This window comes from Rana temporaria, chromosome 5 (genome assembly GCF_905171775.1).
Source record: "Rana temporaria chromosome 5, aRanTem1.1, whole genome shotgun sequence".
Classification (NCBI taxonomy): Eukaryota; Metazoa; Chordata; class Amphibia; order Anura; family Ranidae; genus Rana; species Rana temporaria.
The window spans coordinates 265,745,161-265,770,264 of NC_053493.1; the positions used below are offsets into that span (position 1 = coordinate 265,745,161).

At 42.8% G+C, this 25,104-nt stretch overlaps 1 protein-coding gene across 4 annotated transcripts in view; it reads right to left on the bottom strand.

Annotated features, from left to right (window-relative positions):
- RIPOR2 (RHO family interacting cell polarization regulator 2) overlaps window positions 1-25,104 on the bottom strand; it is a 231,532-nt gene that overhangs the window by 45,365 nt on the left and 161,063 nt on the right. For 3 of the 4 annotated variants that reach the window (XM_040353811.1, XM_040353813.1, XM_040353812.1), the window contains 5 exons: window positions 24,811-25,001; window positions 17,348-17,516; window positions 12,764-12,899; window positions 9,342-9,503; window positions 2,599-2,757 (listed from right to left, as the gene is read on the bottom strand). In XM_040353811.1, the coding sequence (XP_040209745.1) occupies window positions 2,599-2,757; window positions 9,342-9,503; window positions 12,764-12,899; window positions 17,348-17,516; window positions 24,811-25,001 (817 nt within the window). The remainder of the gene's footprint in view (window positions 1-2,598; window positions 2,758-9,341; window positions 9,504-12,763; window positions 12,900-17,347; window positions 17,517-24,810; window positions 25,002-25,104) is intronic. The other variant, XM_040353814.1, reaches the window with a different exon arrangement.

A 25,104-nucleotide genomic window follows, 5' to 3' on the forward strand; every position in this document is an offset into this window, starting at 1 on the left:
ACAAAAGTAATTCCACAATGACAGAAACGTGAAGAAAAGCCTATGATGGCACCAATATCACACATGTCCCTTCACCAGAAGTACAAGCCTGCTTACCAGAACACAGGCTAAATAAGCCTCGAAGTCAAACACACTCTGGACTGGAATAGGTCGCCAAGAAGATGGAAGCGGCAAATCCGAGCGGATCCAAAACCGAGTGGAAGCGATCACCTCACTCACAGCAGGTATCTCGTACATTACCGAGGGAAGAAATATTTGCATAGCATAATATTGTATGCACAAAGTTTAATATAAAAAAAATCAGATATACTCACAAAAGCATCTGAATAAAATCACGTATAAAAACAAACAGCCGGCCGGCAAGCAGACACCCGTCCTATGGGCGAAGATGTCAGCGCGTCAACTTCCCGACGATCGTTTCATCTCACAAAGACAACGATTACTTCCATCCACCCTCCAGTTGTGTAAATTGAGGAGATCGATTTTGGATCCGCTCGGATTTCCCGCGTCCATCTTTCTAACGACCTATTCCAGTCCAGAGTGTGTTTGACTTCCAGGCTTATTTAGCCTGTGTTCTGGTAAGCAGGCTTGCACTTTTGGTGAAGGGATACGTGTGATATTGGTGCCATTATAGGCTTTTCTTCACGTTTCTGTCATTGTGGAATCACTTTTTTTTTAAGCATATCAGGACTTTCTTTTTCCTTTTTGCTGCCATTTAGTTGTTGGCAATTGGACTTTTATACTATCTAATATATAATCGTATGGGTACACTTAGGCCTCGTACACACGACCGAACATGTCCGCTGAAACTGGTCCGCGGACCAGTTTCCGCGGACATGTCTGACCGTGTGTAGGGCCTAGCGGACAGTTTTCCGGCCTAGCAGGCAGGTTTCCAGCGGACAAAAGTTTCTAAGCATGCTAAAAATTTCCGCTGGAAACATGTCCGTTGGACATGTCTGATGGTTAGTATGGCTCTTCGGACATGTCCGCTGGTTATGACGTATAACCAGCGGCCCGAAATCCCACGCATGCGTCGAATTGATTCAACGCATGCGTGGAAGCATTGTACTTCCGTGTTAGAGAACGTCGGTGTCTTCTACGTCACCACGTTCTCTGTCCGCGGGTATTTTGGTCTGATGGTGTGTACACACATCAGACCAAAAGCTCCCAGCAGACATGTCCGATGAAAACAGTCCGCGGACCGTTTTCATCGGACATGTCTGCTCGTGTGTACAAGGCCTTACACTTATGCACTAAGGGCCCTTTCACACGTACGGACCATATGTCCGCATTTTCATCCGTCCGTTGCGGATGAAAACGGGACATACATGGGTCCCTATGTGATTACGGGTGTCAGCGGATGACCATCCGCTGACACCCGTAATTGTCCGCTTCCGCAAAAATCCGCATTTGCGGACGGAAGAAAATCCTATTTTTCTTCCGTCTGCCGGATCGGATCGGATGAACATGGACATACGGTCCGTGTTCATCCGATCCCCCATAGGGGAGAGCGGAGGAAAGACAGGGCGGTCCCTGCACAGTGTGCGGGGACCGCCCTGTCAGCTCAGCGGGGATTTTACGGAGGATCCCTGCTGAGCTTTTGCAGACACACAAATTACTGATCCGGCCGTGTGAAAGGGCCCTTAGTGTGGTATTTATATTGTTTATATTTAAGATAATTTCCACAGTTTTTATTTTCATGTTGGTTTACAGCGCAGTTTTCGTATTTTCTTTTTCAATTTGTGAATGATTGGAATGCTCTGTACAGAGCTATTCCTGTTCATTCATTCTGTGCAGCTGAGGCAGAGATGGAGGGCTGTGTCCTCAATATCCTTTCTATGTCTTAAAGGTAAGAACATCAGAGGTCTATTTACACCCCTTATATTTCACTAAAGCCCTGCAACTGGGCTAAAAAAATGTTTTACAAAAATAATAAAAAAAAAAATTGTAAAAAAAATCATATATGTTGGTAAAAAACGAAATAAAAAAACAAAATAACAGTGAAAAAAATTACTGGCCCCAGTGGGGGAACTACCAGGGTCGCACTTGCGACTGGGTCCTGGCGTTCCGCCGCCATGGGGGGGGCCCTGACTGGAGGTCGGGGGGCCCTTTATAATTTCTTGCACCGGGGCCATGAAGGTTCTAGTTACGCCTCTAAGGCCCTGTACACACGACCGGTTCATCCGATGAGAACGGTCCGACGGACCGCTTTCATCGGTCCACCGCTGAAGTGGCCTGATGGTCTGATGTGTGTACACACCATCAGTTCAAAAACCGATCAGGTCAGAACGCGGTGACGTAAAACACACGACGTGCTGAAAAAAAGTTCAATGCTTCCAAGCATGCGTCGACTTGATTCTGAGCATGCGCGGGTTTTGCGTACTAACCATCGGTTTGGACCTATCGGTCAGCGGTCCATCGGTTCGATTTTGAAGCATGTTTTAACATTTTGGACCGAAGGACAACAGACCGATGGGTTATACACACGGTCGGTTTGGACCGATGAAACTGAACCTCGGTCCATTCTCATCGGTTTTGTCCGACCGTGTGTACGCGGCCTAAAAGAGACATTACAAAAATATAAAACGTAGAGCATACCTTCCTTAGTAAGATGAATTAAATAGCTTTTGAGGTCAGAAATATTATGGCTGCTGAAGAAATCATAATACTGGAAAACCGTAATGATTTCTGTGGACAGATTCGCTGGCAACACGTTCTCTGCTTTGTCTAGATTTTGAGCAATCAACTTCCTGAAAACTAAAGAAACGTGAAAAAGTTTGTGAATGGTAAAAAATATACACTTTGCCAAAAGGATGGATATACATTACAAAAATACCTAAAACAGATACATCAGGGCTGTTGGAGGTCTTTTTGTACTAGCCACTAAATTCAAGAGTAGCCTAAAATATACAGATGTTACAATAGCAGGTATTGGTAAGAAGTGATTTCTTAGTAGATCTTTATACCCAAACATATTAAAAGTATGACGCCATCTGTGTTCAATGTGTAGTAAAAGTTCTGTGAATCACATTCAACCAATCTTCACGACTGTCAGATATCTGAACGCAGTATGCCGTCTTCTTGTACATTCTGAATATCATTAGTGTACACCAGGGCCTTTTTTTTAATTAGAATGTGGCAGAATGGAGGCTTCTGTGACATGTGACAGGCAGCACACCTCTCCCGGCAGCCGCATATAACCCTTCCTGCCCTGCACATCCCTATGACAGCAAAAAAAGGGGCAGGGGGTTTACACAGCCACGCTTGTCTGGCAGCATTAGCTCATCCTCTCGCCTCCAGCTGCCACTCTCTTGCTGCAAGTTATAGCTGCTCTTCTGCAGCAGCTCCTATCTCTGGTACTCTCTAGATGGGATGGGGGGGTAGATTTGGTTGTAATGTGGCCAGTGAGATATGCACCCCTAAACCCTATACGCGGCACATTCCTGAACCCTGCACTCTGTGCGCAGCACATTCCTGAACCCTGCACTCTGTACATAGCCCTCTCTTAAGCTCTGCATGCAGTGCACTCCTGAACTCTGCACATAGCGCTCTACTAAGCTCTGAACTCCTGCACATAGCACTCTCCTAAGCTCTGCACTCTGTAAATAGCGCTCTCCTAAGCTCTGAACTCTGCACACAGCGCTCTCCTAAGCGCTGCACTCTGCACACAGTGCTCTCTTAAGCACTGCACACATCGCTCTCCTAAGCGCTGCACTCTGCACACAGCGCTCTCCTAAGCGCTGCACACAGGGCTCTCCTAAGCGCTGCACTCTGCACGCAGCGCTCTCCTAAGCGCTGCACTCTGCACGCAGCGCTCTCCTAAGCGCTGCACTCTGCACACAGCGCTCTCCTAAGCGCTGCACACAGGGCTCTCCTAAGCGCTGCACTCTGCACGCAGCGCTCTCCTAAGCGCTGCACTCTGCACGCAGCGCTCTCCTAAGCGCTGCACTCTGCACGCAGCGCTCTCCTAAGCACTACACTCTGCACACAGTGCTCTCCTAAGCACTACACTCTGCACACAGTGCTCTCCTAAGCGCTTCACACAGCACTCTCCTAAGCACTACACTCTGCACACAGTGCTCTCCTAAGCGCTTCACACAGCACTCTCCTAAGCACTGCACTCTGCAAACAGCGCTCTCCTAAGCGCTGCACACAGCGCTCTCCTAAGCGCTGCACTCTGCACACAGCGCTGTCCTAAGCCCTGCACTCTGCACGCAGCGCTCTCCTAAGCTCTGCACTCTGCACGCAGCGCTGTCCTAAGCCCTGCACTCTGCACGCAGCGCTCTCTTAAGCTCTGCACTCTGCACGCAGCGCTCTCCTAAGCTCTGCACTCTGTACGCAGTGCACTTCCGAACTCTGTACTCTGTACGCAGTGCACTTCTGAACTCTGCACTCTGCACGCAGTGCACTTCCGAACTCTGCACTCTGTATGCAGCACACTGTGGAACTCTGCACTATGCATGTAGTGCACTCCTGAACTCTGCACTCTGTTCAGGAGTGCACCTAATGCTCTCCTAAGCTCAGCAGTCTGTACGCATTACATTTCTAAACTCTGCATGTAGCCCTTTTACTGAACAATGAATTTATGGTATTTAACAATGCCCTTTTAAGATCCTCCCACTGTTGCGGCATGTTCAGCAGGAAAGGAAGGGGGGAGGTGTTTGGCTGCGCTCCTGCACCTATTCTCTGAGAAAAAAAAAAAGTCCTGGTGTACACTATATAGGTCAAGTAAATGTGATTTCTTTTGTTCTCACCGTATGAACATCCACCAACATGCTAACCACACATCCATCTATACTTATCCCTGCATATAAGCACACTTTTAACACATTTTATCTTTGGTTCATAACCACCCCCCCCCCATGCTACATCTGTAAATACATAACCACAAGCCATTTGGTTATACGAGGCATATAGCAGTAGGAATGATTATCAAATTTAAGGAGAAGCAGTCAGAAAATTTGATGTTTGAGGAAGGCAATAAAAATAATATATTGTGAATATGCAACTTACATAAAATTAGGTCTGTCATTTTCTTCAGTTGATGCAAGTAATAAAAAAGTCATTATAATTTATTTGCCAAAATGTTTTAAAAACTCCTTTTGTAATAGATACAGCTGGCCAGATCAACCAATGGGTTGCGAGAAAGAAATGAGCTTGATTCCCTCATCAACACAGACCCCGCCGAGCCATTGTATTCTCCTGTCCCCACTGGGAGAAGACAGTGATTATTGCTAGCGGCTATAACAGCTGCTAAACATAATCGTATGTAAAATCCGGCAGGCTGTTTGTACCCCAGTTGATTGATCGATCAACTTGGCACATTCAGCCTGCCCATACATGGTTCGAAACTTTTATAGCCAGTCTAAGCCTATCTTATGCATGATGTATATAATTAAACTTTATAGGAAACAAACCAGGTAACATCCAACTTGTTATACAGGTCAACATAGGCTGATAATCATCCCCCAATTCCCAGGAAGTCTCCTAATGTAAATGGACTTATAAATATGTGTGCGGATATAACTGCAGTTCCAATTCCAGCAAAGAGGTAAATATGCAAAGCCATATGGTTAACAGAGCTGGCAAATAACTACTGTGGGGTATGTTCCATACAAACTCAAGCATGGGTAACAAAGTATTATATTTCCTCCTTCCATACAGAGGGGATAGGATATTCCCTCCGTTTGTGATCGCTTGGTCCATCCTTCTGGAGTTATGTCCCATCTCAGCACATTCCCACGTTATTAAAGAAATCCCTGGGGTAGATTCAAAGAGCAATTGCGCCTGCGTAACCATAGTTACGCAGCGCAATTGCTTACTTGCCCCGGCGCATCGAATGCTCCTGATTCAGGAACCTCGATACGCCGACTGCAGCCTAAGAAATGACTGGCATAAGGCTCCTTATGCCGTCATATGTTAGGCTGCATTCTTATGCAGGCCGCTAGGTGGCGTTCCCGTTGTGGTCAGCGTATAGTATGCAAATTGCATACTAACGCCGATTCACAACCCTACGCGAGCCCTGCGTACGCAGTTTACGACGTTTGTGTACGTCGGTTTTTGCGTAATGCTGCCCCTGCTATTAGCAGGGGCATCCAATGCTACGTATACCCGTCGTTCCCGCGTCGCGAAATTTGAAATTTACGTCGTTTGCGTAAGTGAATCGTGAATGGCGCTGGACGCCATTCACTTTCACTTTGAAGCAAATGACGTCCTTGCGACGTCATTTACCGCAATGCACGTCGGGAAAGTTTCCCGACGGAGCATGCGCACTACGCTCGGCGCGGGAACGCGCCTAATTTAAATGATACACACCCCCTACGGGAACATTTAAATTGCGCGCGCTTACGCCGGGCATTTTGCCGGAGCGCCCATGCAATTTACGGAGCTACTGCTCCGTGAATCAAGGGTAGCGCAGGTAATTTGCGGAGGCGCAGTGGCAAAACGGTGCGCTGCGCCTCCGTAAAAACTGCGCAAATCTACCTGAATCTACTCCCCTGTATCGGAACTTGCACATTCAGTGTTGGTGCATCCAGCAATGCTGGGATCCCCCACATGTGTTTGATAATGTGCCTTGTGGTCTTTGGAATACTTTTTGTTATTAGAAAGAGAAATAGAACAGGAAGGTTGATTCCTATATATCTACATAGAATTGATACAACAAAAAAGAAAACCGGTGATGTTTTAATGCAAAGCAGACAAATAAAGACTAACAGGGCATGTGGTACCTATAGCCAAACAATGCAATATTACAGTAACATATGGACAGTCATCCATAATTCCTATTGATGGAAAGCTTGTGGCTCACAGTAGTGCAAAACTAAGTATATGCTGCAAATAGTGCATTGTACCCAAAAGGTAGACATTTGCACAATCGCAAATCATCTTTGCATGTAGAGGTATTCTCCAACCGTCTATCCGAGATTTTATGATATTTAGCCGGGCACCCTCTATGAATATATAAGACTTTTTTTATAAGGCCACGTGGTGTTAACGGTCGCCACTCAATTCTAGATGGTCAGTGGTGGTGTCCTGGGCCAAACCCTCGCAATCAACAATCTGGCTATAAAAAGTGTTTCTTGCAGGAAAATATGAAGATGTTTGTCATTATCTGGATCAGGAAGGCATCCCAAAAGGCATAGTTTAGGGCAGAGGGTCAGTGGAGAGCCCATTGGATCGTGAAGAAACCTGACCACTTGTGTCCAGTAGCTTTGAATAACAGGACAAGACCATATTAGGTAATAACAAGTGCCGCTGGTCTCAGCACATCTGAGACACAGAGAACTATACTGTGGCCAGTACCAAGATAGGCGAACAAGGGTTAAGTAGGTATTCTATGCAAGATATACAAGGGTCAGAAAGTTTAGGAGAGACTAGCTTACAGGATTCTAATACCTCATTCCAATCTTCATCTTCCAGCTCCCCCACCCAATGGTTTTCAATAGATAGGCAAAGTTAGTGGTTGTAGGAGGAAAGTATAAAAAGTTCAATTTTTGAGAGTCTGAACCTATAAGTACATCCAATAGGAATAGGGAATCAAGATTGGGGATGGAGTCCCCATATTGGGTGTGTAAAGCGTGGTGGAGCTGGAGATAATGGAAAAACAGGTCTTGAGACTGAACATTAAAGACGTATATGACCACTCTATCAACCCACAACCCATAGTCAGGCACCTTAAGTAGTTCAGGTAAATGAGGATTACCCCAAAGGAGTGTGTGGTCATGAAAAGGTGGAGCATTTGCTTTACACATAGCCAATTCCCAAACTTTACAATTGTGATATATCATTCCCCCATGGCCTTCCTGTTAGAGTCACGTATTTCACTCAAAAGAAACTGGATGGGGTGAATAAATGGACAAGAAGTGTCGAAACATACTACAGTGATATAATGCTACTTACCCCCCCGTATCAAAGTAAAACAAAATGGGATAGTTGGGAAGCTAAATAATACATATTTAGGTCCGGAAGAGCTGTACCACCCAAATTCGTGGGACTTTTTAGGGCTCACCATGACAGTTTATGCCAGGAGGTACCCCATATAAAAGTATTGAGTAGAGATTCCATGGACTTAAGGATATGGAGTTATGTGCCCCATAACTCCAAGAGGAAAACAGAATCACGTCTGTGTTTTAGACTTAATTGTCAAGTAAAGAGGTTCCAAGTTAAGCCTAACATAATCTTCCAGATATCAGGAGATTAGGATACCCAGGTATTTAATCTGACTAGCCCTTATCAGTAGGAAAGAGGCTTGCTCAGCAGTGGGGGGCCCCCATGTCTAAAGGGAGGATTCAGGATTTTTCCCAGTTGATTTGCAGCCCAGAGAATTCCAAATAATGCTAAAAAAAATAACAAAGTTTGAAATACTTTTAAACTACTGTATGTGCCCAGCAGTATGTGGTAAAGCCAGAATTACAAACCCCATAAAGTACACACAGTCAGCTTTCTGGGATTATCAGATGAGTAATGAGATGAACTATGTATATACAGTATACTGCTGTAAAGCAAATATGTATCCATATCTGTAACTGTGATATACTGTATATGTGATGCTAAGATGATATATTAGTGGGAGGAATATGGTATACCCACTTGAATGTGCACGTTCTGATATAACAAGATTTGAGGAACATTGTATTATGCTGAGATGGTATAAAACCCCAGAGTGACTAAGTGACCACCAATGTAGGGAACGTGTCTCCAGTGTATGGAAGAAGGAACTATGACACACTTTATCACCCCGTCTTGTGTTTTTTATGGAACATACTGCACAGAAGTGGGTTGCCATTTGCCAGCTCTATAAACCACATGGCTTTGTATACTCACCTTTTTGCTGAAATTGGATTCTGACACATACTCATTAGTGCAGGTTACATTAGAAGATTTCAGAAATCAACAGCGACCTCAGGCTTGAAAGATGATTATCAGCCAATGTTGCCCTGTATTTTGTATAGTGTTTATTAATCATATACAGTATGCATGACTTGAATGTGGGTGTCCCCAAGTGCAAAGTTTTAAGTTACAGATCTGTCATGTTTTAACGGGTTGCTATATGAAGTTTCTTGATATTGAGAATCTTCTACGATTGGTTTTGTACTGATTAATAGGGTTTGTTAATGCATCAGTTGTCCAGTTCCTTTTCATTACTGGTATGGAATAATATATTTTAGAAGGATGCACCACACACGAAGCCACAGATAAATTACATATATAAAGGTGGCTTTTTTGTTCATGTGCAAGAGATTGTAAAACCTGCTAGGAGATGTAGTAATGTGTTTCCTTTACTATTTAAATAACTTAAATATGACTTCATGCCCAGGTAAGGAATGTCCCCATGCATGTACCTTTTTCAGCAAGTCCTGGGCTCTCTACATTCACAGTTTGGCTGAATGTTTCATGCAGTTGTTTCATCATTTTCTCAGCAGTGGTGTGATACAGGTGTGTAGGTGCAGAGCATTTCATCCAAAAAGATAATAGTGACGGCATATCATGAAATCCAGAGATAACTTAGAGAGGAAAAAAAGAAAAACTGCATTAAACAGATTGTTCTATATAGAAGTTCTCATGTTAGTTCTCCCTTTTGTTCCCTGGTGATCTGTTTTTTATTTTTTTGCTCTCCTTTTTTCTTTTCCTTCTATTTCTTTCCCTCCCTGACTTGATTTAACCATTTACAGTTATGTCTTCTGCGCTTAGACACTGGCCCGACGGGTCAGTATTTGGCGCATTATAAATCTATTAAATGAATCAATCAATCAGAACATGGCCCCATACCTAACAAGTTTTATTTGTACCAGCTCTAATGCAGTAAGTCAGAATACAAAATATAACAGAGGGTTAGGAAACCCCAGTTGATGGTATACAACTGCGCTGAGACCCTTCCAACACTGACCATACACCAGGCAATTATGTGCTACCATCTGTGTGGCCGTGCACTGTGCGGGGCGCTGGACCAACAGGTCTCTACCAGGTCTGTCACCCCTCACAGGCATGTGACCACATCCCAAAGCCCAAATTGGTCAGCTTCATAGTGTCTTTGGGGCACAGAGCACTGCGCCCTGAGCCCTCCCACCCTACAATACCAGCGGTTTGGCTTACAACCAATCAGAAAAAGGAAGACCCAAAACCTGTAAAGAAGACCGGGTCAAAACAGAAGCTGCGGCTGCAGGCACCAGGGGAGCCGTAATAGTAGGGTAGAGTGGGGTAGGGTGAGTGCGCCCCCCAAAATCCTCCAGCACCAGCCGCCACTAAACACATCCATCCAACTTATAACAGAAATTGTAACCAATGCATCAAGGAAACCCACCATGATCTATTTCTATGTAGCTTACTAGGGTCACTTTAAGAAAATCAGCAGGAAGTATAAGTGAATTAGAGTATGTGTGCCCTTTGTTATAAACAACCCTGGGTTATGACTAGTAGAATAACAGGCATAAACACTAGTTAGATAATGATTTGTCTCCATTCACACTTGTGCCACTTGTCATGGGACAAGTCACAGCCCATTATTTTCAACGGCACCCGTTTGAATCTGTGCGATTTAAAGTCACAGCTATCTTTAAAAGGTGCCTGCCATACTTTGATGGGACTTTCCTTCCCTGCGTTTCTGTGGGTAGGGCAGCCCATTGAAATGAATGGGCTGCCTACATGCACGACAACAGCTGCACAGATGCATAGCTCCCAACTGTCCCCAATTATGAGGGACTGTGCCTGATTTGGAAAAAAGTCCCTCTGTCACTTTCCTCCTCATCTGTCCCTCATTTTGGTCTGATCTATATAGTTGTATATAAAATATACTTGTTATCTTACAAAAAGTGTTTTTCAGTGCTAAACCTTTCACCCAATTTCTAAATTGCTACATTTGTAAAGGTCAAAACTCAATATAAAGGAATAATAGTGGTAAAAAAAAAAAAAAAAAGGACTTGTATGTTTAACTAATAATATTTTGTATAAATCTGCGTTAGAAGGCGTGGCAGGGGGTGTGTCCTATGCCTACATAATTTTGCCGATAGGTGTCCCTCCTTCCCATCTCAAAAAATTGAAAGATATGCAGATGTGAACCAAGGGCTTATTCACACGTGTAAAAAGGCTTATTCACACAGTAAAACCATGCAGCTTAGCCTCATTTTTACCAACCCAAACTGCTCCCTCTATAGCTCAGAGGCAGCAGCTAGGGTTGTACACATGCTGCTGCAGGAAGCCGACCAGGTGGCGAGGAGGCAACATATTACCTCTTCACTGCATGCCAAATGCATCTGAAAAGCAATCTGACCATGAATCGCTTTTCAGAGGAGAGGCAGCCCTTGCCACTATTATGAACAAGCCCTAAAAAAGAAGTTACGAAGTTAGTCAGGTTGAAAAAAGACACAAGTCCATCCAGTTGAACCATAAAAAAAATTAAATAATAACAATAATAATATCATACAATCCCATATACCCAATTCTATGACCACAGTTGATCCAGAGGAAGGCGAAAAACCCCAGCAAAGCATAATCCAATTTGCTACAGCAGGTGAAAAAATTCCTTCCTGATCCCCCGAGAGGTACTCGGATTTTCCCCGGACTGCATCCCAGAACCAGACAGGGAAAGAGAGACCACTGTCTCCCCCCTTACCAGGTAACAAAAATAACTGCCTCAGCCTCCCCGGCTGCTCAGCTCGGTTCCTCAGCGATGTCTCCCCACCGGAGAAAACACCATAACTGAGGGGCCAGTGGGAGGATGAGACTTAAATCTTGGTTGAAGGCGGTATTTCCTGGGAGGGGAGGAGCCGGGATCTCTCTAAGGTGGCTGTCCTGAAAGACGGCTAGGGAAAAATTGCTCGCAAATCAAAACGCTCTCAAACCAAGTTACTCTTAAACCGAGGTTCCACTGTACAACCTTTTTTTTTTTAAATCCTGACTCAGTTTGCGAGTGTTGTCTTTCACAACGAGCAGGATTCAAGCCACAGCGGTGTGCAAGTGCAGCATTTGGCCAGAGGTGCCGAGGCGCGGAGCCGATCGGAGCCATTTGGAAAAACTGGGAAATACTCAGTTCCTGAGCCATTCCGAGGTTTCCAGAGTTCAGCCGAGCTGTCCCAGAGCCTTTCCGAGGCTCTCCTGCGCGCCCCCCCCCCACCTCTGGCCACATGCAGTATTGCATGCCATTGAAGTCAATGCAGAACAAATTATTTTAGTTTCCATTGACTTCTATTGGGGAAACTCGCTTTCATATGCGAGTGCTTTGGATTACGAGTATACTCCTGGAATGGTCTATGCTTGTAATCCAAGGTTCCACTGTAATACTATTATACATATTTACAGGGGAAAAAAATGTTAATCCATTATTAAGGTAATTCGGTTTTAAATACTACCCAAGGTTGATTCTCCTCAAAGAAAAAGCCTATACCTCCCCCATGATAATTTAGAATGCCTGCTACACCAAAAGCTTTTTTTAAGTTGCTTGTTATAAAGTGAACTCCTTAGTAGCAGTTGCTCAGTCTTTTTTTTTTAGGTCAGCTTTACATTGCTTGCTATAAGATTACTGAGGTCATTGCAAGAGAAGCCCCCACCTTACACTACTATTATTAGTAATGTCATTAAACTGAGAAGTGACATTCACAAGCTTTGGTGTGGAACAGAGGTAATTTCCGTTTATAACACTTGCATTTTATGGGCTTTTTTCCAGACATGTAATAAACTAGTCTGCTCTGTGCAGCTCCTGAAAACAGTAATTGTCTCCGTTCTGTGTCCATCAGTCACGGCCTTCGATGACCTGTCAGCCATAACTTACCTTCAACAACTGAATTTGTGTTGTCCATATTCTCTCCACTGATGTCGGAAAGTCTCTTGATGACTTGGCATTGCTTGCCTAATTTCTTTTTCAGGTCTCTTAGAACAAATAGAACTTGACTTGATATAATTATTTGCTATAATAAAACAAAGCGATAAAAAAAACTGGATCAGTTTAACAAGCAATTCCAAGTGAAATCAATGAATGAGCTCCTAATGCTATCCAGGAAACATAGGGCCAGATTCACAGAAAAAGTACGCCGGAGTATCTGTTGATACTCCGTCTTACTTTCAAATTTGCCGCGTCGTATCTTTATTTGTAATTCACAAACAAAGATACGACGGCTTTTGGCTAAGATCCGACAGGCGTACGGCTTCGTACGCCTTCGGATCTTAGGATGCAATACTTCGGCGACCGCTGGGTGGAGTTTGCGTCGTTTTCCGCGTCGGGTATGCAAGTTAGCGGTTTACGGCGATCCACGAAGGTACGCATTTTCGTCGCATTCTCTTACGTCGTCGCTAGTCGGTTTTTCCCGTCGCAAACTTAAGCCTGCTATTTCATGGCTTAGATTAAGACCAGCCATGTTAAAGTATGGCCGTCGTTCCCGCGTCGAATTTCAATTTTATTTTTGCATAAGACATCCGGGAATACGAAAGGACATAACGCACGTCGCCGGTCAAAAAACACGTCGGGGCGCCGTAATTTCGCGCAAAGCACGGCGGATCAACGGAGCATGCGCAGAACGTTCGGTGCGGGAACGCGCCTAATTTAAATGGTACACGCCCCATTTGAATTAGGCGGGCTTGCGCCGGACGGCTTTACGCTACGCCGCCGCAAGTTTACACGCAAGTGCTTTGTGAATCAAGCACTTACGACGAAAACTTGCGCTGGAGTAACGTAAAGGGGATATGTTACGCCGCCGTAATTGTTCGTGAATCTGGCCCATAACTACTGTATTAAAGTCACACAAAAAGAGTTCTATGTAATAGCCTGCAGCAAGTTCCCAGATAACTCCTCACGTGTGGAGTCTACAAGGGTCTGCTTCCTAAAGTGTGTGCTGTGAGACTTTCCCCTTGATTTCATAAATTAGAAATTTGCCAGCACACCATGGATCAACAAAAAGTAGCATTCAAATAGGTAATTTATTGCATGATCACAACATAAGTAGAGTGCAAAGTTTCAGAGTCACGCAGGACCCCTTCGTCAGGCATGTTTGTTTTGGAGGTCATATGTGGATGCGGTTTGACATATGGACATTCATTGAATTTCAGATATGTATCACAATTTATGGTCACCTTATTGGCACTTCTGATAAGTTTTTTATTATCAACTTTTGGATTGATTAACTTTTTTAATTATGTACCTGTAGTGCCCCCCCCCCTAATTTTTTAGAGGCCTGGTGGTGAACCCCAGAGGCAGGGAGGGCCTACATTCCTCCTCAGGGTGCAGTTTACTAGACAAGGTGGGTGATGTACAAAGTAGAAAGATGGGCACCAGTCACTTTTATGCTTAAACAAAGAGAAATGTATTTCTCACAACAGGAAAAATGTGGGAGAGAGGGGTAGAGCACAGAACACCCTTAGTCAAAAATAGTAACGATCAGTAGACAGGCAGACTCCTTAGACAAAAAGGTGAGATAAGGCAGACAGAAGTACAGGAAAAGAGCCTTTAAGCTAAACTAGCACATCTGTACTTTGTAGAACAGGCTGTCTCTTATAGTAACTGAACTTTACTTACAGCATCATACAGAATTCTCTTGGATAAGTTCTCTCTTAAAGCTCTCCCAGCCACCACATGGGTCCCCGGTCCATGAAGAGTCACTTCTGGTACTTCTCTAGAACGCCATCCCTCTAAGTATTGTTTCCAGGTATTAAGCAGGCTCTCCTCCACCTGGATAGGCCTCAAACAGACCCAGCAGCCAAGGGAGCTTCTGGATAGGTCTCAGGCTTCAGGCCTAGCAGCCAGGAGCTGTTTCTCATACAACCAACCAGACCACGGCCTGGGTGGAGAAGACCCAGACCACCTGACTTTACTGTAGCTCATCATACTAATGCCAGAGGTGACAGTGACAGCTACTGACAAAACAGTGAAGCCACAGCTGAAACAGGATTAGGAGGAAACCCATTTGATCCATAAAAAGCCTACAAATTAGCCAGGCTAGCTACCACCCAGCACAGCTAAATTTACCTGTAGCCCTGTTTTAGGACAGGGGTGCTACATACCTCTGAGTGTATGAATTTTAAAAAATGCATTCATTTTTAATGCACTTTATTTTATGTGCTGCACTGTTTTTGATATACTTTATTAGGTTGGTCACTGTTTTTTATTTTTTCTATGTGAGTTTTATTACTTTGGATGGCCCAACCCCAGAGCCAAGTTAGATCATCGGATATTTCAACGAGTGCTGTACATTGACAATCTTATCAACAATCATCTTCACCATAAACAAAAAACTGTTGTGCTACATATATCTTAAAAGTGCTTGAAGTGGCTGCAGGCAGTGCTTTATTTTGGGTAAACAGATACAAATTCTACCTTTCTAAGGCAAAGGTTATCTAAAATAACTTCTGCTCAGTCATGTTTCTGAGATTTGAACATATAAATTATGAATGTTGTTGCGTCCCATAGAAATAAAAAACATCATACAACCTTCCTTTTAAATTTTACTTATTTACTGTACTTATTAAAAACATTAAAACTCACTTTCTATGGACTCAATCACTAGAGTTTTAAAACATTATTAAACTGCTGCATCAGTTCTAAACTCTATTCAAAGTACATATTCCTAACTTTAAAAAAAAGTACCTTCTATTGCTTTCAGTCTGCAAACATCTCCACATCCCTTATTTTTATTTGCTTTGGTCTGACATTCTGTTGGAGTGTGGCTGTGTTCTTTCCCCATGGTCCCACTGTATGTAAGAGCATAGCCACCTTCTCTTGTTCACGCCCAAGATGCACATGAAATTTAATGGCACCCAAGTCTTAGTCCGTAGGGTTCAATATTGAGTTGGCCCACCCATTGCAGCTATAACAGCTTCAACTCTTCTGGGAAAGGATGTCCATAAGGTTTATAGGAATGTTTGACCATTCTTCCAGAAGCGCATTTGTGATGGCACAAACAAGGTCCATAAAGATATGCATGAGCGAATTTGGGGTGGAGGAACTTGACTGGCCTGCACAGAGTCCTGACCTCAACCCGATAGAACACCTTTGGGATGAATTAGAGCGTAGACTTCTTGTCCAACATCGGTGCCTGACCTCACAAATGCACTCACAAAATGGTCAAACATTCCCATAGACACACTCCTTGTGGAAAGCCTTCCCAGAAGAGTTGAAGCTGCTATAGCTGCAAATGGTGGGCCAACTCAATATTGAACCCTACAAACTAAGACTGGGATGCCAATAAAGTTCATGTGCGTGTAAAGGCAGGTGTCCCAATACTTTTGGAAATATAGTGCATCTCACAGTCCATCTTAGGAGTGAACAAGAGAAGGTGGCTATGCTCTTACATACAGTGGGACAATGGAAAAAGAACATAGCCACACTCCAACAGAAAGTCAGATCATAGCAAATAAAAATAAGGAATGTGATGTTTGCAGGGTGCAATCAATAGACGGTACTTTTTAAAGTTAGGAATATGTACTTTAAATAGTTTAGAACTGATGCAGCAGTTTAATAATGTATTAAAACTCTAGTGATTAAGTGAATAGGTCCATAGAAAGTGAGTTTTAATATTTTTATTTCAAATAAAAATAAATAATTACAATTTAAAAATAATGTTGTATGATTTTTTTTTTCTACGGGACAGAACATCATAATTTATAAGTTCTGCTCAGTCATTGTTCTGAGATTTGAAGTTCTTTTAGATAACCTTTGCTTTATAAGGGTAGCATTTGTATCTGTTTACCCAAAATAAAGCACTGCCTGCAGATACTTCAAGCACTTTTGAGATATATGTAGCACAGCAGTTTTTTGTTTATGGTGAAGATGATTGTTAAGATTGTCTCGTCGAAATATCAGGTCATCTTAGTCCGTAGGGTTCAATATGGAGTTGGTCTACCCTTTGCAGCTATGACAGCTTCAACTCTTCTGGGAAGGCTGTCCGCAAGTACTTTTGGCAATATAGTGTATATGGTGTGCATGACTGCAACTAACATGCTTGTGCCAAACAAATGGAATGCCAAACATCTCTTCAGCGGAGACACGGCTCTTGATTGGATAGATTGATAGCAGCGCAGCCATTGGCTCCCGCTGCTGTCAATCAAATCCAATGACGTGGGGGGCGGGGTCGAGTCCGGCATTCGTGTCTGTGGAAGCAAATGCTAGACTCGGGAGCACGGCCACAGGGTAACCCCCTCAGGAGAGCGCTTCTTCAAGGGGGTTATCTGATGCAGGGAGGAGCCGCGAGAGCCGCTGGGGGACCCCAAAAGAGAATGTTCGGGGCCACTCTGTGCAAAACGAACTGCACAGTGAAGTTTGTTATTTAAAAAACAAAAATCGTTTAGTATCACTTTAATTTCGGTGTATCACCTGACAGAAGCCGGCCGTTAGGTTACAACCACTTTAAGCAGACTCCCATCTCACCTTAATGAGCTCAGAGCAGTATTGCAGATGCCTGACCAACGTGATGTCCAAGCTTTCATTTCCTGTAGTAAGGGGCAGGGGACTGCTTGCAACGCTGGTGCCTACTCCAGTGTCCTCTGTGAGTGCCTCGCTCAGGTGCCCTCTGGCTTCTGGATGCTCAGCTCTATAGCTGTAAAGACAAAGTGATTAGAACCTATGCAGAATAATGATGGTACAATGCATTGACTTTACATCCCAGCGCACTAATGACTCTAGAAAATCTATCAAAAGCAGCATACAAATATTTATTTCCATTAAAAACCATTACATAAAACCATATATTAAAAAATAAAATAAATAAAAATCAGGAGCTGCTGAAAACAAGCTTTTTCTAGGATGCAGCCATAGCTCACCACTTCTTTGGCTCCCTGTACATGCAATATAAATGAACTTCAGCATTTTCCAATATTTCTCTCTCGTTCTCATCAGCTCTCCAACACAGTTTTTTTTAGATCAAAGGCTCAGAAAAGAAATCCAAGGGTTAGAGAGCAAACATAATCATAGAGAGGAGGGAAACCCTAGGTATTAGTAAGTCATGTTTACATGGCAAATACTGTCATGGATAGAGGAGTGTAAATATTGATATGTAATATGGCAATTGCGAACTTAATAGACTGTACTATATAAGCAAAAAGATCCAATTTATGATCGGCAAAACAATCATAGTATAAATGTTTTTACTATTTACGGAAGCGGTTTGTAGAGAATTGCAGATTAAAATGATATCTCCCTAGGAAAGGATTTAAAAAAAAAAAAAGTCAAAGCAAGAAAATATAACATACCGTCCTATCTATTTACTAATGCTTGCAGCATAAGGATTAAAAAAAAGTGAAAGTTGATTGAGAGAGTGAAGTTCCACTTTAAAAAGGACAGCGGGAGGTAAATGTAATGTTAATTACACATACTGCCATGCTGTTTTTTCTGAGATATGGTCTTTTAGAAAACCTCAACTGGGATGCAGTGGTATCGTTAAGTCAATGCGGTAAAGGCACTTCTTAACCCTGCTACAATTAGCCACTTATAATGGCGACTCCGTAAACCTCTAGTGCAGTGTTGCCAACCGTCCGTATTTTCTTAAAAACGGGAATTTTTTTTCCCCGTTCGTAAATGTCCGTGGTTGCGGGAATATGCCAGTAAAAATTGCCGAGATCGGTTCGGCTTGGAACTGCGCATGGAGCTTGGAGGCAGGTGGTGACTGGAGGCAGGGGGTGATGGTGGCTGCGGTGGCACTGCAGAGGGGGAGATTGGAGGAAAGGGGAGATTGGAGGCAGGTGGTGACTGAAGGCAGGGGGTGATGTTGGCACCGCAGAGGGGAATGGAGGCAGGGGGCAATGGAGGCAGGGGAGATTGGAGGCAGGGGGTGTTGGTGGCACCGCAGAGGGTGGGGGATGGAGACAAGGGTTGTTGGTGGCATCGCAGAGGGGGATGGAGGCAGAGCACGATGGAGGCAGGGGGTGATTGGAGGCAGGGGGCCTGGGGGAGATTGGAGGCAGAGGGAGATTGGAGGCAGAGGGAGATTGTGGCCCCGCAGAGGGGGGTGTTGGTGGCAGGGGGTGATGTGACTAAATAATTTGCCCTTATTACATCATAAATAACAAAAATATGTTTTTTTACCTTAATATCTACCTTAAATCACATTGCCATTTGCCTAGCGTACTTATTTGTAGCCTAAATACTGAAATTTGCACCTAAAAATTAAATTTTGTAACTTTTGTGAAATGCCCACTGAAAACGTGGCTGCGCCAGTAAATTTCAGGTGTCGTGCCAGTAAATTTCAATCTGGTAGATTGGCAACACTGTTCTAGTGCATCAATTCCATCCATAAAATAGTAGGGGCCAACATAGGCTACTATGCTCTGGGCATAGTTTTCTGAGAGCCTATCTCAGAAAGGCCAGAAAACATTACACTTACCTCCCTTCTTTACAATTATATTTACCGGTACTGGAGGTCTACTTTCATGCAGATATCTTGGGCAGATTTTTTTTTTTAGGTGCGCTGTTGTGCATGTTTTCATGCCCATCTTTTTTTTTTTAAACCCCAAAACAGGTAGAAATAGAAGTTGATTGACCTCCCCAACACCTCCTGAGTTTGTGTCTGTTCAACTATGGTGGGCAGAAACTGATGTGAATGGCTTATGTAAATTATACAGAACTATTCAGCTCCATATTAATAATGTTATGCATAAAAATGTAAAAAAAAAAAAAGAAGGAGGGGAAAAAAGTGACCAGCAGAGCTACAAAGCAGAAAGGGCTCCTCTCCTAACTGCAGACTTAGCATTTTTATTAATACAAATAATTTAATATAAAATTTAAATAATATTTAAATATAGCAATTATAATCTATGTTAATTTATATTTTAACAGAACTGGAGTTTCCCTTTTTATAGCATTGATTTTTTAAATTGCAGTGACAGGATAATATTAAAATGATCGGTTTTATATATTGTAGCATGGGGTCCGTTATTGCACTTGTGTCCAACACAATCACTCAGTTTGTTTGTATAGCCATCTTGTAATAAGTTCTTATGTACTTAAGGGGTTGAGTTATATACAACAGGCAAACATCGGTCAGTAAAATACCACCGGTTATATATGCTTTTAGTCATATTTGAATAGTGCAATGTGAATATGAAGTCGTGAGAAAATTACACATTGTGTTTTCCCTCCAAAGCTTACACATTATGTAGTAGCCGTATAACATGCTAAGGAACTGGCATGAAGGAAATCCCCGCCAATCCACCGTATAGATCTTGTTGCAGCAGTTACCTTTGATTTTAACTAAAACCTACAGGGCTTTTCTGAGAGCATCATATACAATGGATATAAAAAGTCCGCCAGGAGAAGACAGTGATTATTGCTACCAGCTGCTAAACAATCGTATGTAAAATCAGGCTGGTTGTACCCCAGTTCGATTGATCAATTCAGCTTGCCCATAAATGGTTTGAGCCGTCTATGGCCTGTTCTTATATTTCTCTTTCTAATAAAGAGTTTGAGGGGGTGTGCAGACTTTTTATATCCACTGTATATATAAACTGTAAAAGGTACTTTAACCGCTTAAGGACCGGCTCACGCATATATACGTTGACACGATGCCACCTGTGGGCAGATCAACGTATATATACGTCCCCTTTAAGATGCGGCATTTTGGGCGCGCATGTCCGCCGCAAGCTCCTAGAGTCTGACAGCAGGTCCCACGGACTCGATGTCTGCAGGGATACCCACGATCATCTCACGGAGAGGAAGAACGGGGAAATGCTGATGTAAACATGCATTTTGCCATTCTTCCTAGTGACAGGACACTGATCACAGCTCCCTGTAATCAGGAGCGTAGATCAGTGTCGTGTCACACACAGCCAACCCCCTTACATTTAGAAGCACTCCCTAGGACACACTTACCCCTGCAGCGCCCCCTACTGGTTAACCCCTTCACTGGCAGTGTTATTTTTACAGTAATCAGTGCATTTTTATAGCACTGATCGCTGTATCAATGACAATGGTCCCAAAATGGTGTCAAAAGTGTCCGATGTGTCTGCCATAATGTCGCAGTCATGATAAAAATCGCTGATCGCCGCCATTACTAGTAAATGAAGAAATTATTAATAAAAATGCCATAAAACTATCCCCTATTTTGTAGACGCTATAACATTCGCGCAAACCAAACGCTTATTGCGATTTTTTTTTTACCAAAAATATGTAGAAGAATACGTATCGGCCTAAACTGAGGAAAAAAACGTTTTTTTATATATATATATTTTTTGGGGATATTATATTTATTATAGCAAAAATATTGCTTTTTTTCAAAATTGTCGCTCTATTTTTGTTTATAGCACAAAAAATAAAACCGCGGGGGTGATCAAATATCACAAAAAGAAAGCTCTATTTGTGTGAAAAAAGAATGTCGATTTTGTTTGGGAGCCACATCGCACGACCACGCAATTGTCAGTTAAAGCGACGCAGTGCTGAATCACAAAAAGTCCTCGGGTCTTTGGCCAGCCAAATGGTCCGGGGCTTAAGTGGTTAACTATACTACTAAATATAGAGTTCATAGAAAAAAACTTCAAGAAATCTGAATGGAAAACGAGGGAAGCAGTTTGTGACTGTGTTTAAAAGGAAAGTAAAAGCCCACAACATTGTTTTATTCTCAATTAAAAATGGGGGCACTAAGAATAAAAGGGAAATAAAAAATGTCTACTCATGTACATGTCTAGTGCAAATCAGAGCATTTATAGTCAAGTCCACTAGGTGAACTTGGTAGATGCTAGACAGCTAAATAAATCATAAAGGGCACCCATTTTGCCAACTGCATTTTCAGTTCATTTTAGATTAGGAACATTGCTACACGAGGTGCATTAACATCCAAAAGGAAGCGTGAATACTGAAAATTCCTATGTGGACAGAAGCAGACATCCTTAGTGTTACTAAACCCACAACAGTAAAATCAATCTGTATATGCAGTAAAGCATGCTTTTTATACTCACTATGGAACCTAAGGGGCTGTGTAAAAAGGCTGTTTGATTATGTCTTCACTGTCCCCCAATTCATCTCCTGGTAGTACAGAGCTTTGGGGGCAAGCTGCACATGCTCAGTTTGGTGTGTTTTGCTAGAGATTTTTTTTTTCTTGAGATCAGCATGTGATCAGCACAGAGCCAATCAGCGCTGTTCAGACTATGGGTCAGGGGTCCTGCAGACTCATTGCACAATCAGGTGATAATGGAAACTCTTCCTACAAGTTTTAACCAGTGCTTTGCATAAGGTATGTATCAGCTTATATTTACTAAAATAATTGCATTTCCATGGTCTGTGTACTGTGGGGGACCCAACTTTAGTGAATGCAGGGTCCTGGGTTTAGCAACACTAAAGAATATGTTAGTCCCTAAAAAGTTCCTGCACCTTTCCAAAAAATGCATTGCAGGAAACTGCATAAATGAGACCGGGACCCATAGAAAATAAGGTTAAATGGATTTTAGTGCGTTTTTGTGGATCTGCATACAAAACACACAGATGTGAACCTAGCCTATAATTCTAACATAAGCAACACAGCAGGCTACATTAAAGCCCAGCTCTAGCCAAAACTTTTTGTTTTTGGCAATTTGGGGAAAGTATAAGGACTAAAAGAACACTGACTGCAACAAACCCTTTTCATTCAATAAAATAAAGGACGGGTTAGAACTTCTGTTAACACTGTATGTGTCTCATTGTGACAGCGACAACCAATATCCTTATTTCTTGCCCTACAGTGAGAGGCACATAACTTGAGGTCAAATCTCTCCAACTGGGTGACAGACAGCAATGAAATCTTGACAAAAATATTTACTCCTTTTCCAAAAATAAGCAAAATATTAAAAAGTCTTTGCTGAAGTTGGACTTTAAACACACAAAATTTAGGCTAGCAATTAAATTTATAAAAACAACTGTATATAATAGGTACACATTTATATACACATGCAAAAAAAAGTTTGGAAAGAGACTGAAGGGGGGAAGTACAACTTTAAAAAACCATTAAAAAAAAAGAAAATGAAAAAAAAAAAAGAAAAGAAAGACAAAGGCAAATGGCTGCTTACGAGTGCTATTCTGTGATTTTTGCATCGACAGATTCTCAGTCCAAAGTTTTAATGAGATTGAATTTGGAAGGCAGGACAAAAAGTAGGTATGATGGGCAAAGTATAAAAATTTAGAGCAACCCGTCAGATTTCAGGTTACTGTAGTCAATGAAATTGAATTCTGGTGGACTGCACTGTTCTACAGCATTGGCTCATAGCTTTTTCAAATAAAAAAGCCTAAAAGGGTTTTCGGTAAAATTCAGAAAAAAAATAAAGAAGCATGTAACAAATTAGTAAAAGCTATGTCCAGACTTTGATCAAGGAAGCATGTTCAATTAGGCCCCTTTCAGACTGGGGCGGGAGCTGCGGTGGCGGTATAACGCCGCTAAAAATAGCGGCGCTATACTGCCGGAATTGCCGCGGGTATCAGCCGCTAGCGGTGCGGTATTAACCCCCGCTAGCGGCCGATAAAGAGTTAATACCGCCCGCAATGCGCCTCTATAGAGGCGCATTGCGGGCGGTATTGCCGCGGTTTCCCATTGTTTTCAATGGGAAGGAGCGGTGAAGGAGCGGTATACATGCCGCTCCTCTCACCGCTCCAAAGATGCTGCTGACAGGAGATTTTTTTGTCTCCCGCCAGCGCATCGCCTCAGTGTGAAAGCCCTCGGGCTTTCACATTGAGTCTGCAGTGAAGGAGTTTTTCAGGCGGGATAGCAGCGCTATTTTTAGCGCTGTACCGCCTGAAAAACTCCTCAATGTGAAAGGGGCCTTATTCTATGATAAAACACTGATAGAGCAGTTCCAATAGCGTTCAGTTTTTCATTCATATAGTCTAATGCCGAGTACACACGATCATTTTTCGACATGAAAGAAAACGTCGTTTTTAAAAACGTCATTTTAAATGATCGTGTGTGGGCTGCACATCATTTTTCAGTTTCTGAAAAACGAATTTTTTTTTTCTCGAACATGCTGCATTTTTTAACGTCGTTTTTAAAAATGTTGTTTTTCGGTTTGTAAAAAATGATCGTGTGTGGACTAAAACGACGTTTTAAACCCGCGCGTGCTCAGAAGGAAGTTATGAGACGGGAGCGCTTGTTCTTGTAAAACTACCGTTCGTAATGGAGTAACCACATTCATCACGCTGTAACAGACAAAAAAGCGCGAATCCTCTATTACTAACACAGAATCAGCTAAAGCAGCCCAAAGGCGAATAGAACTTCCCCTTTAGAGTGCCGATGTACGTCACCGCGCTTTGTTCATCATTTTTTAAAAACGATGGTGTGTGGGCAACGTCGTTTTTAATGATGAAGTTGGAAAAACGTAGTTTTTTGGACATGCTGAAAAACAACGTTTTCTTCATGCCGAAAAATGATCGTGTGTACACGGCATAAGGAAGCATAAATAGGCCAATACCAGCATCCTTGGTGCTGCACTTCACAATCCCAACATTGGGAGCAGTAGGAGACATCATTAACATGATTGTATTTGAGAAATTCAGTTCACTCTATCATGGTATTTCGTCACATATGGCTACCCATCACATTTGGCTACCTGATGAAGTGCGCATGCGGGACGCCGCTTTTACAAATGTGATGGGTAGCCGAATGTGACGAAGAACATAGCTAGAAAATTTAGCTGAAAGGAATTTGTGAATGTTTTAATAATTGCTTTTCGATGAGAATTTAGCATTTGTAAAAGTGTTGGAACGCATATGGCGGCGTCCCGCATGCGCACTCCAGCGGGTAGCCAAATGTGGTGGGTCGCCATATGTGACGAAACAATGGCATTATGAACCTTTGTTTTTAAAGGCTTGGTCTTCCTTGAATACTGTTTGGAACATGTGGGTGTTGCCTAAAACATTGAAAAGAACTTTGGAATGCATACCTTTGCTTCTCCATCTCAGTCTCTGAAAAAAACGAATCTGCGCCTCCACCGTTACAAACCATCCCACCACCGTCCTCATCATCATCCTCCTCATCAAAGTCAGAGGTGTTCAGGAAATCAAAGCTTTCTAAAGCACTCTCAACAGTGAGACTTATACTGGAAGACCTGCTTCGGTTTACAGATGACTTGCACTGCAAAGGCAGAAGGAACCAGTGAAGACCAGACATCAGACACACTTATTTGTCACATACATATGTAAGAGGAACGCATTGCAATAAGACATACTTGATAATT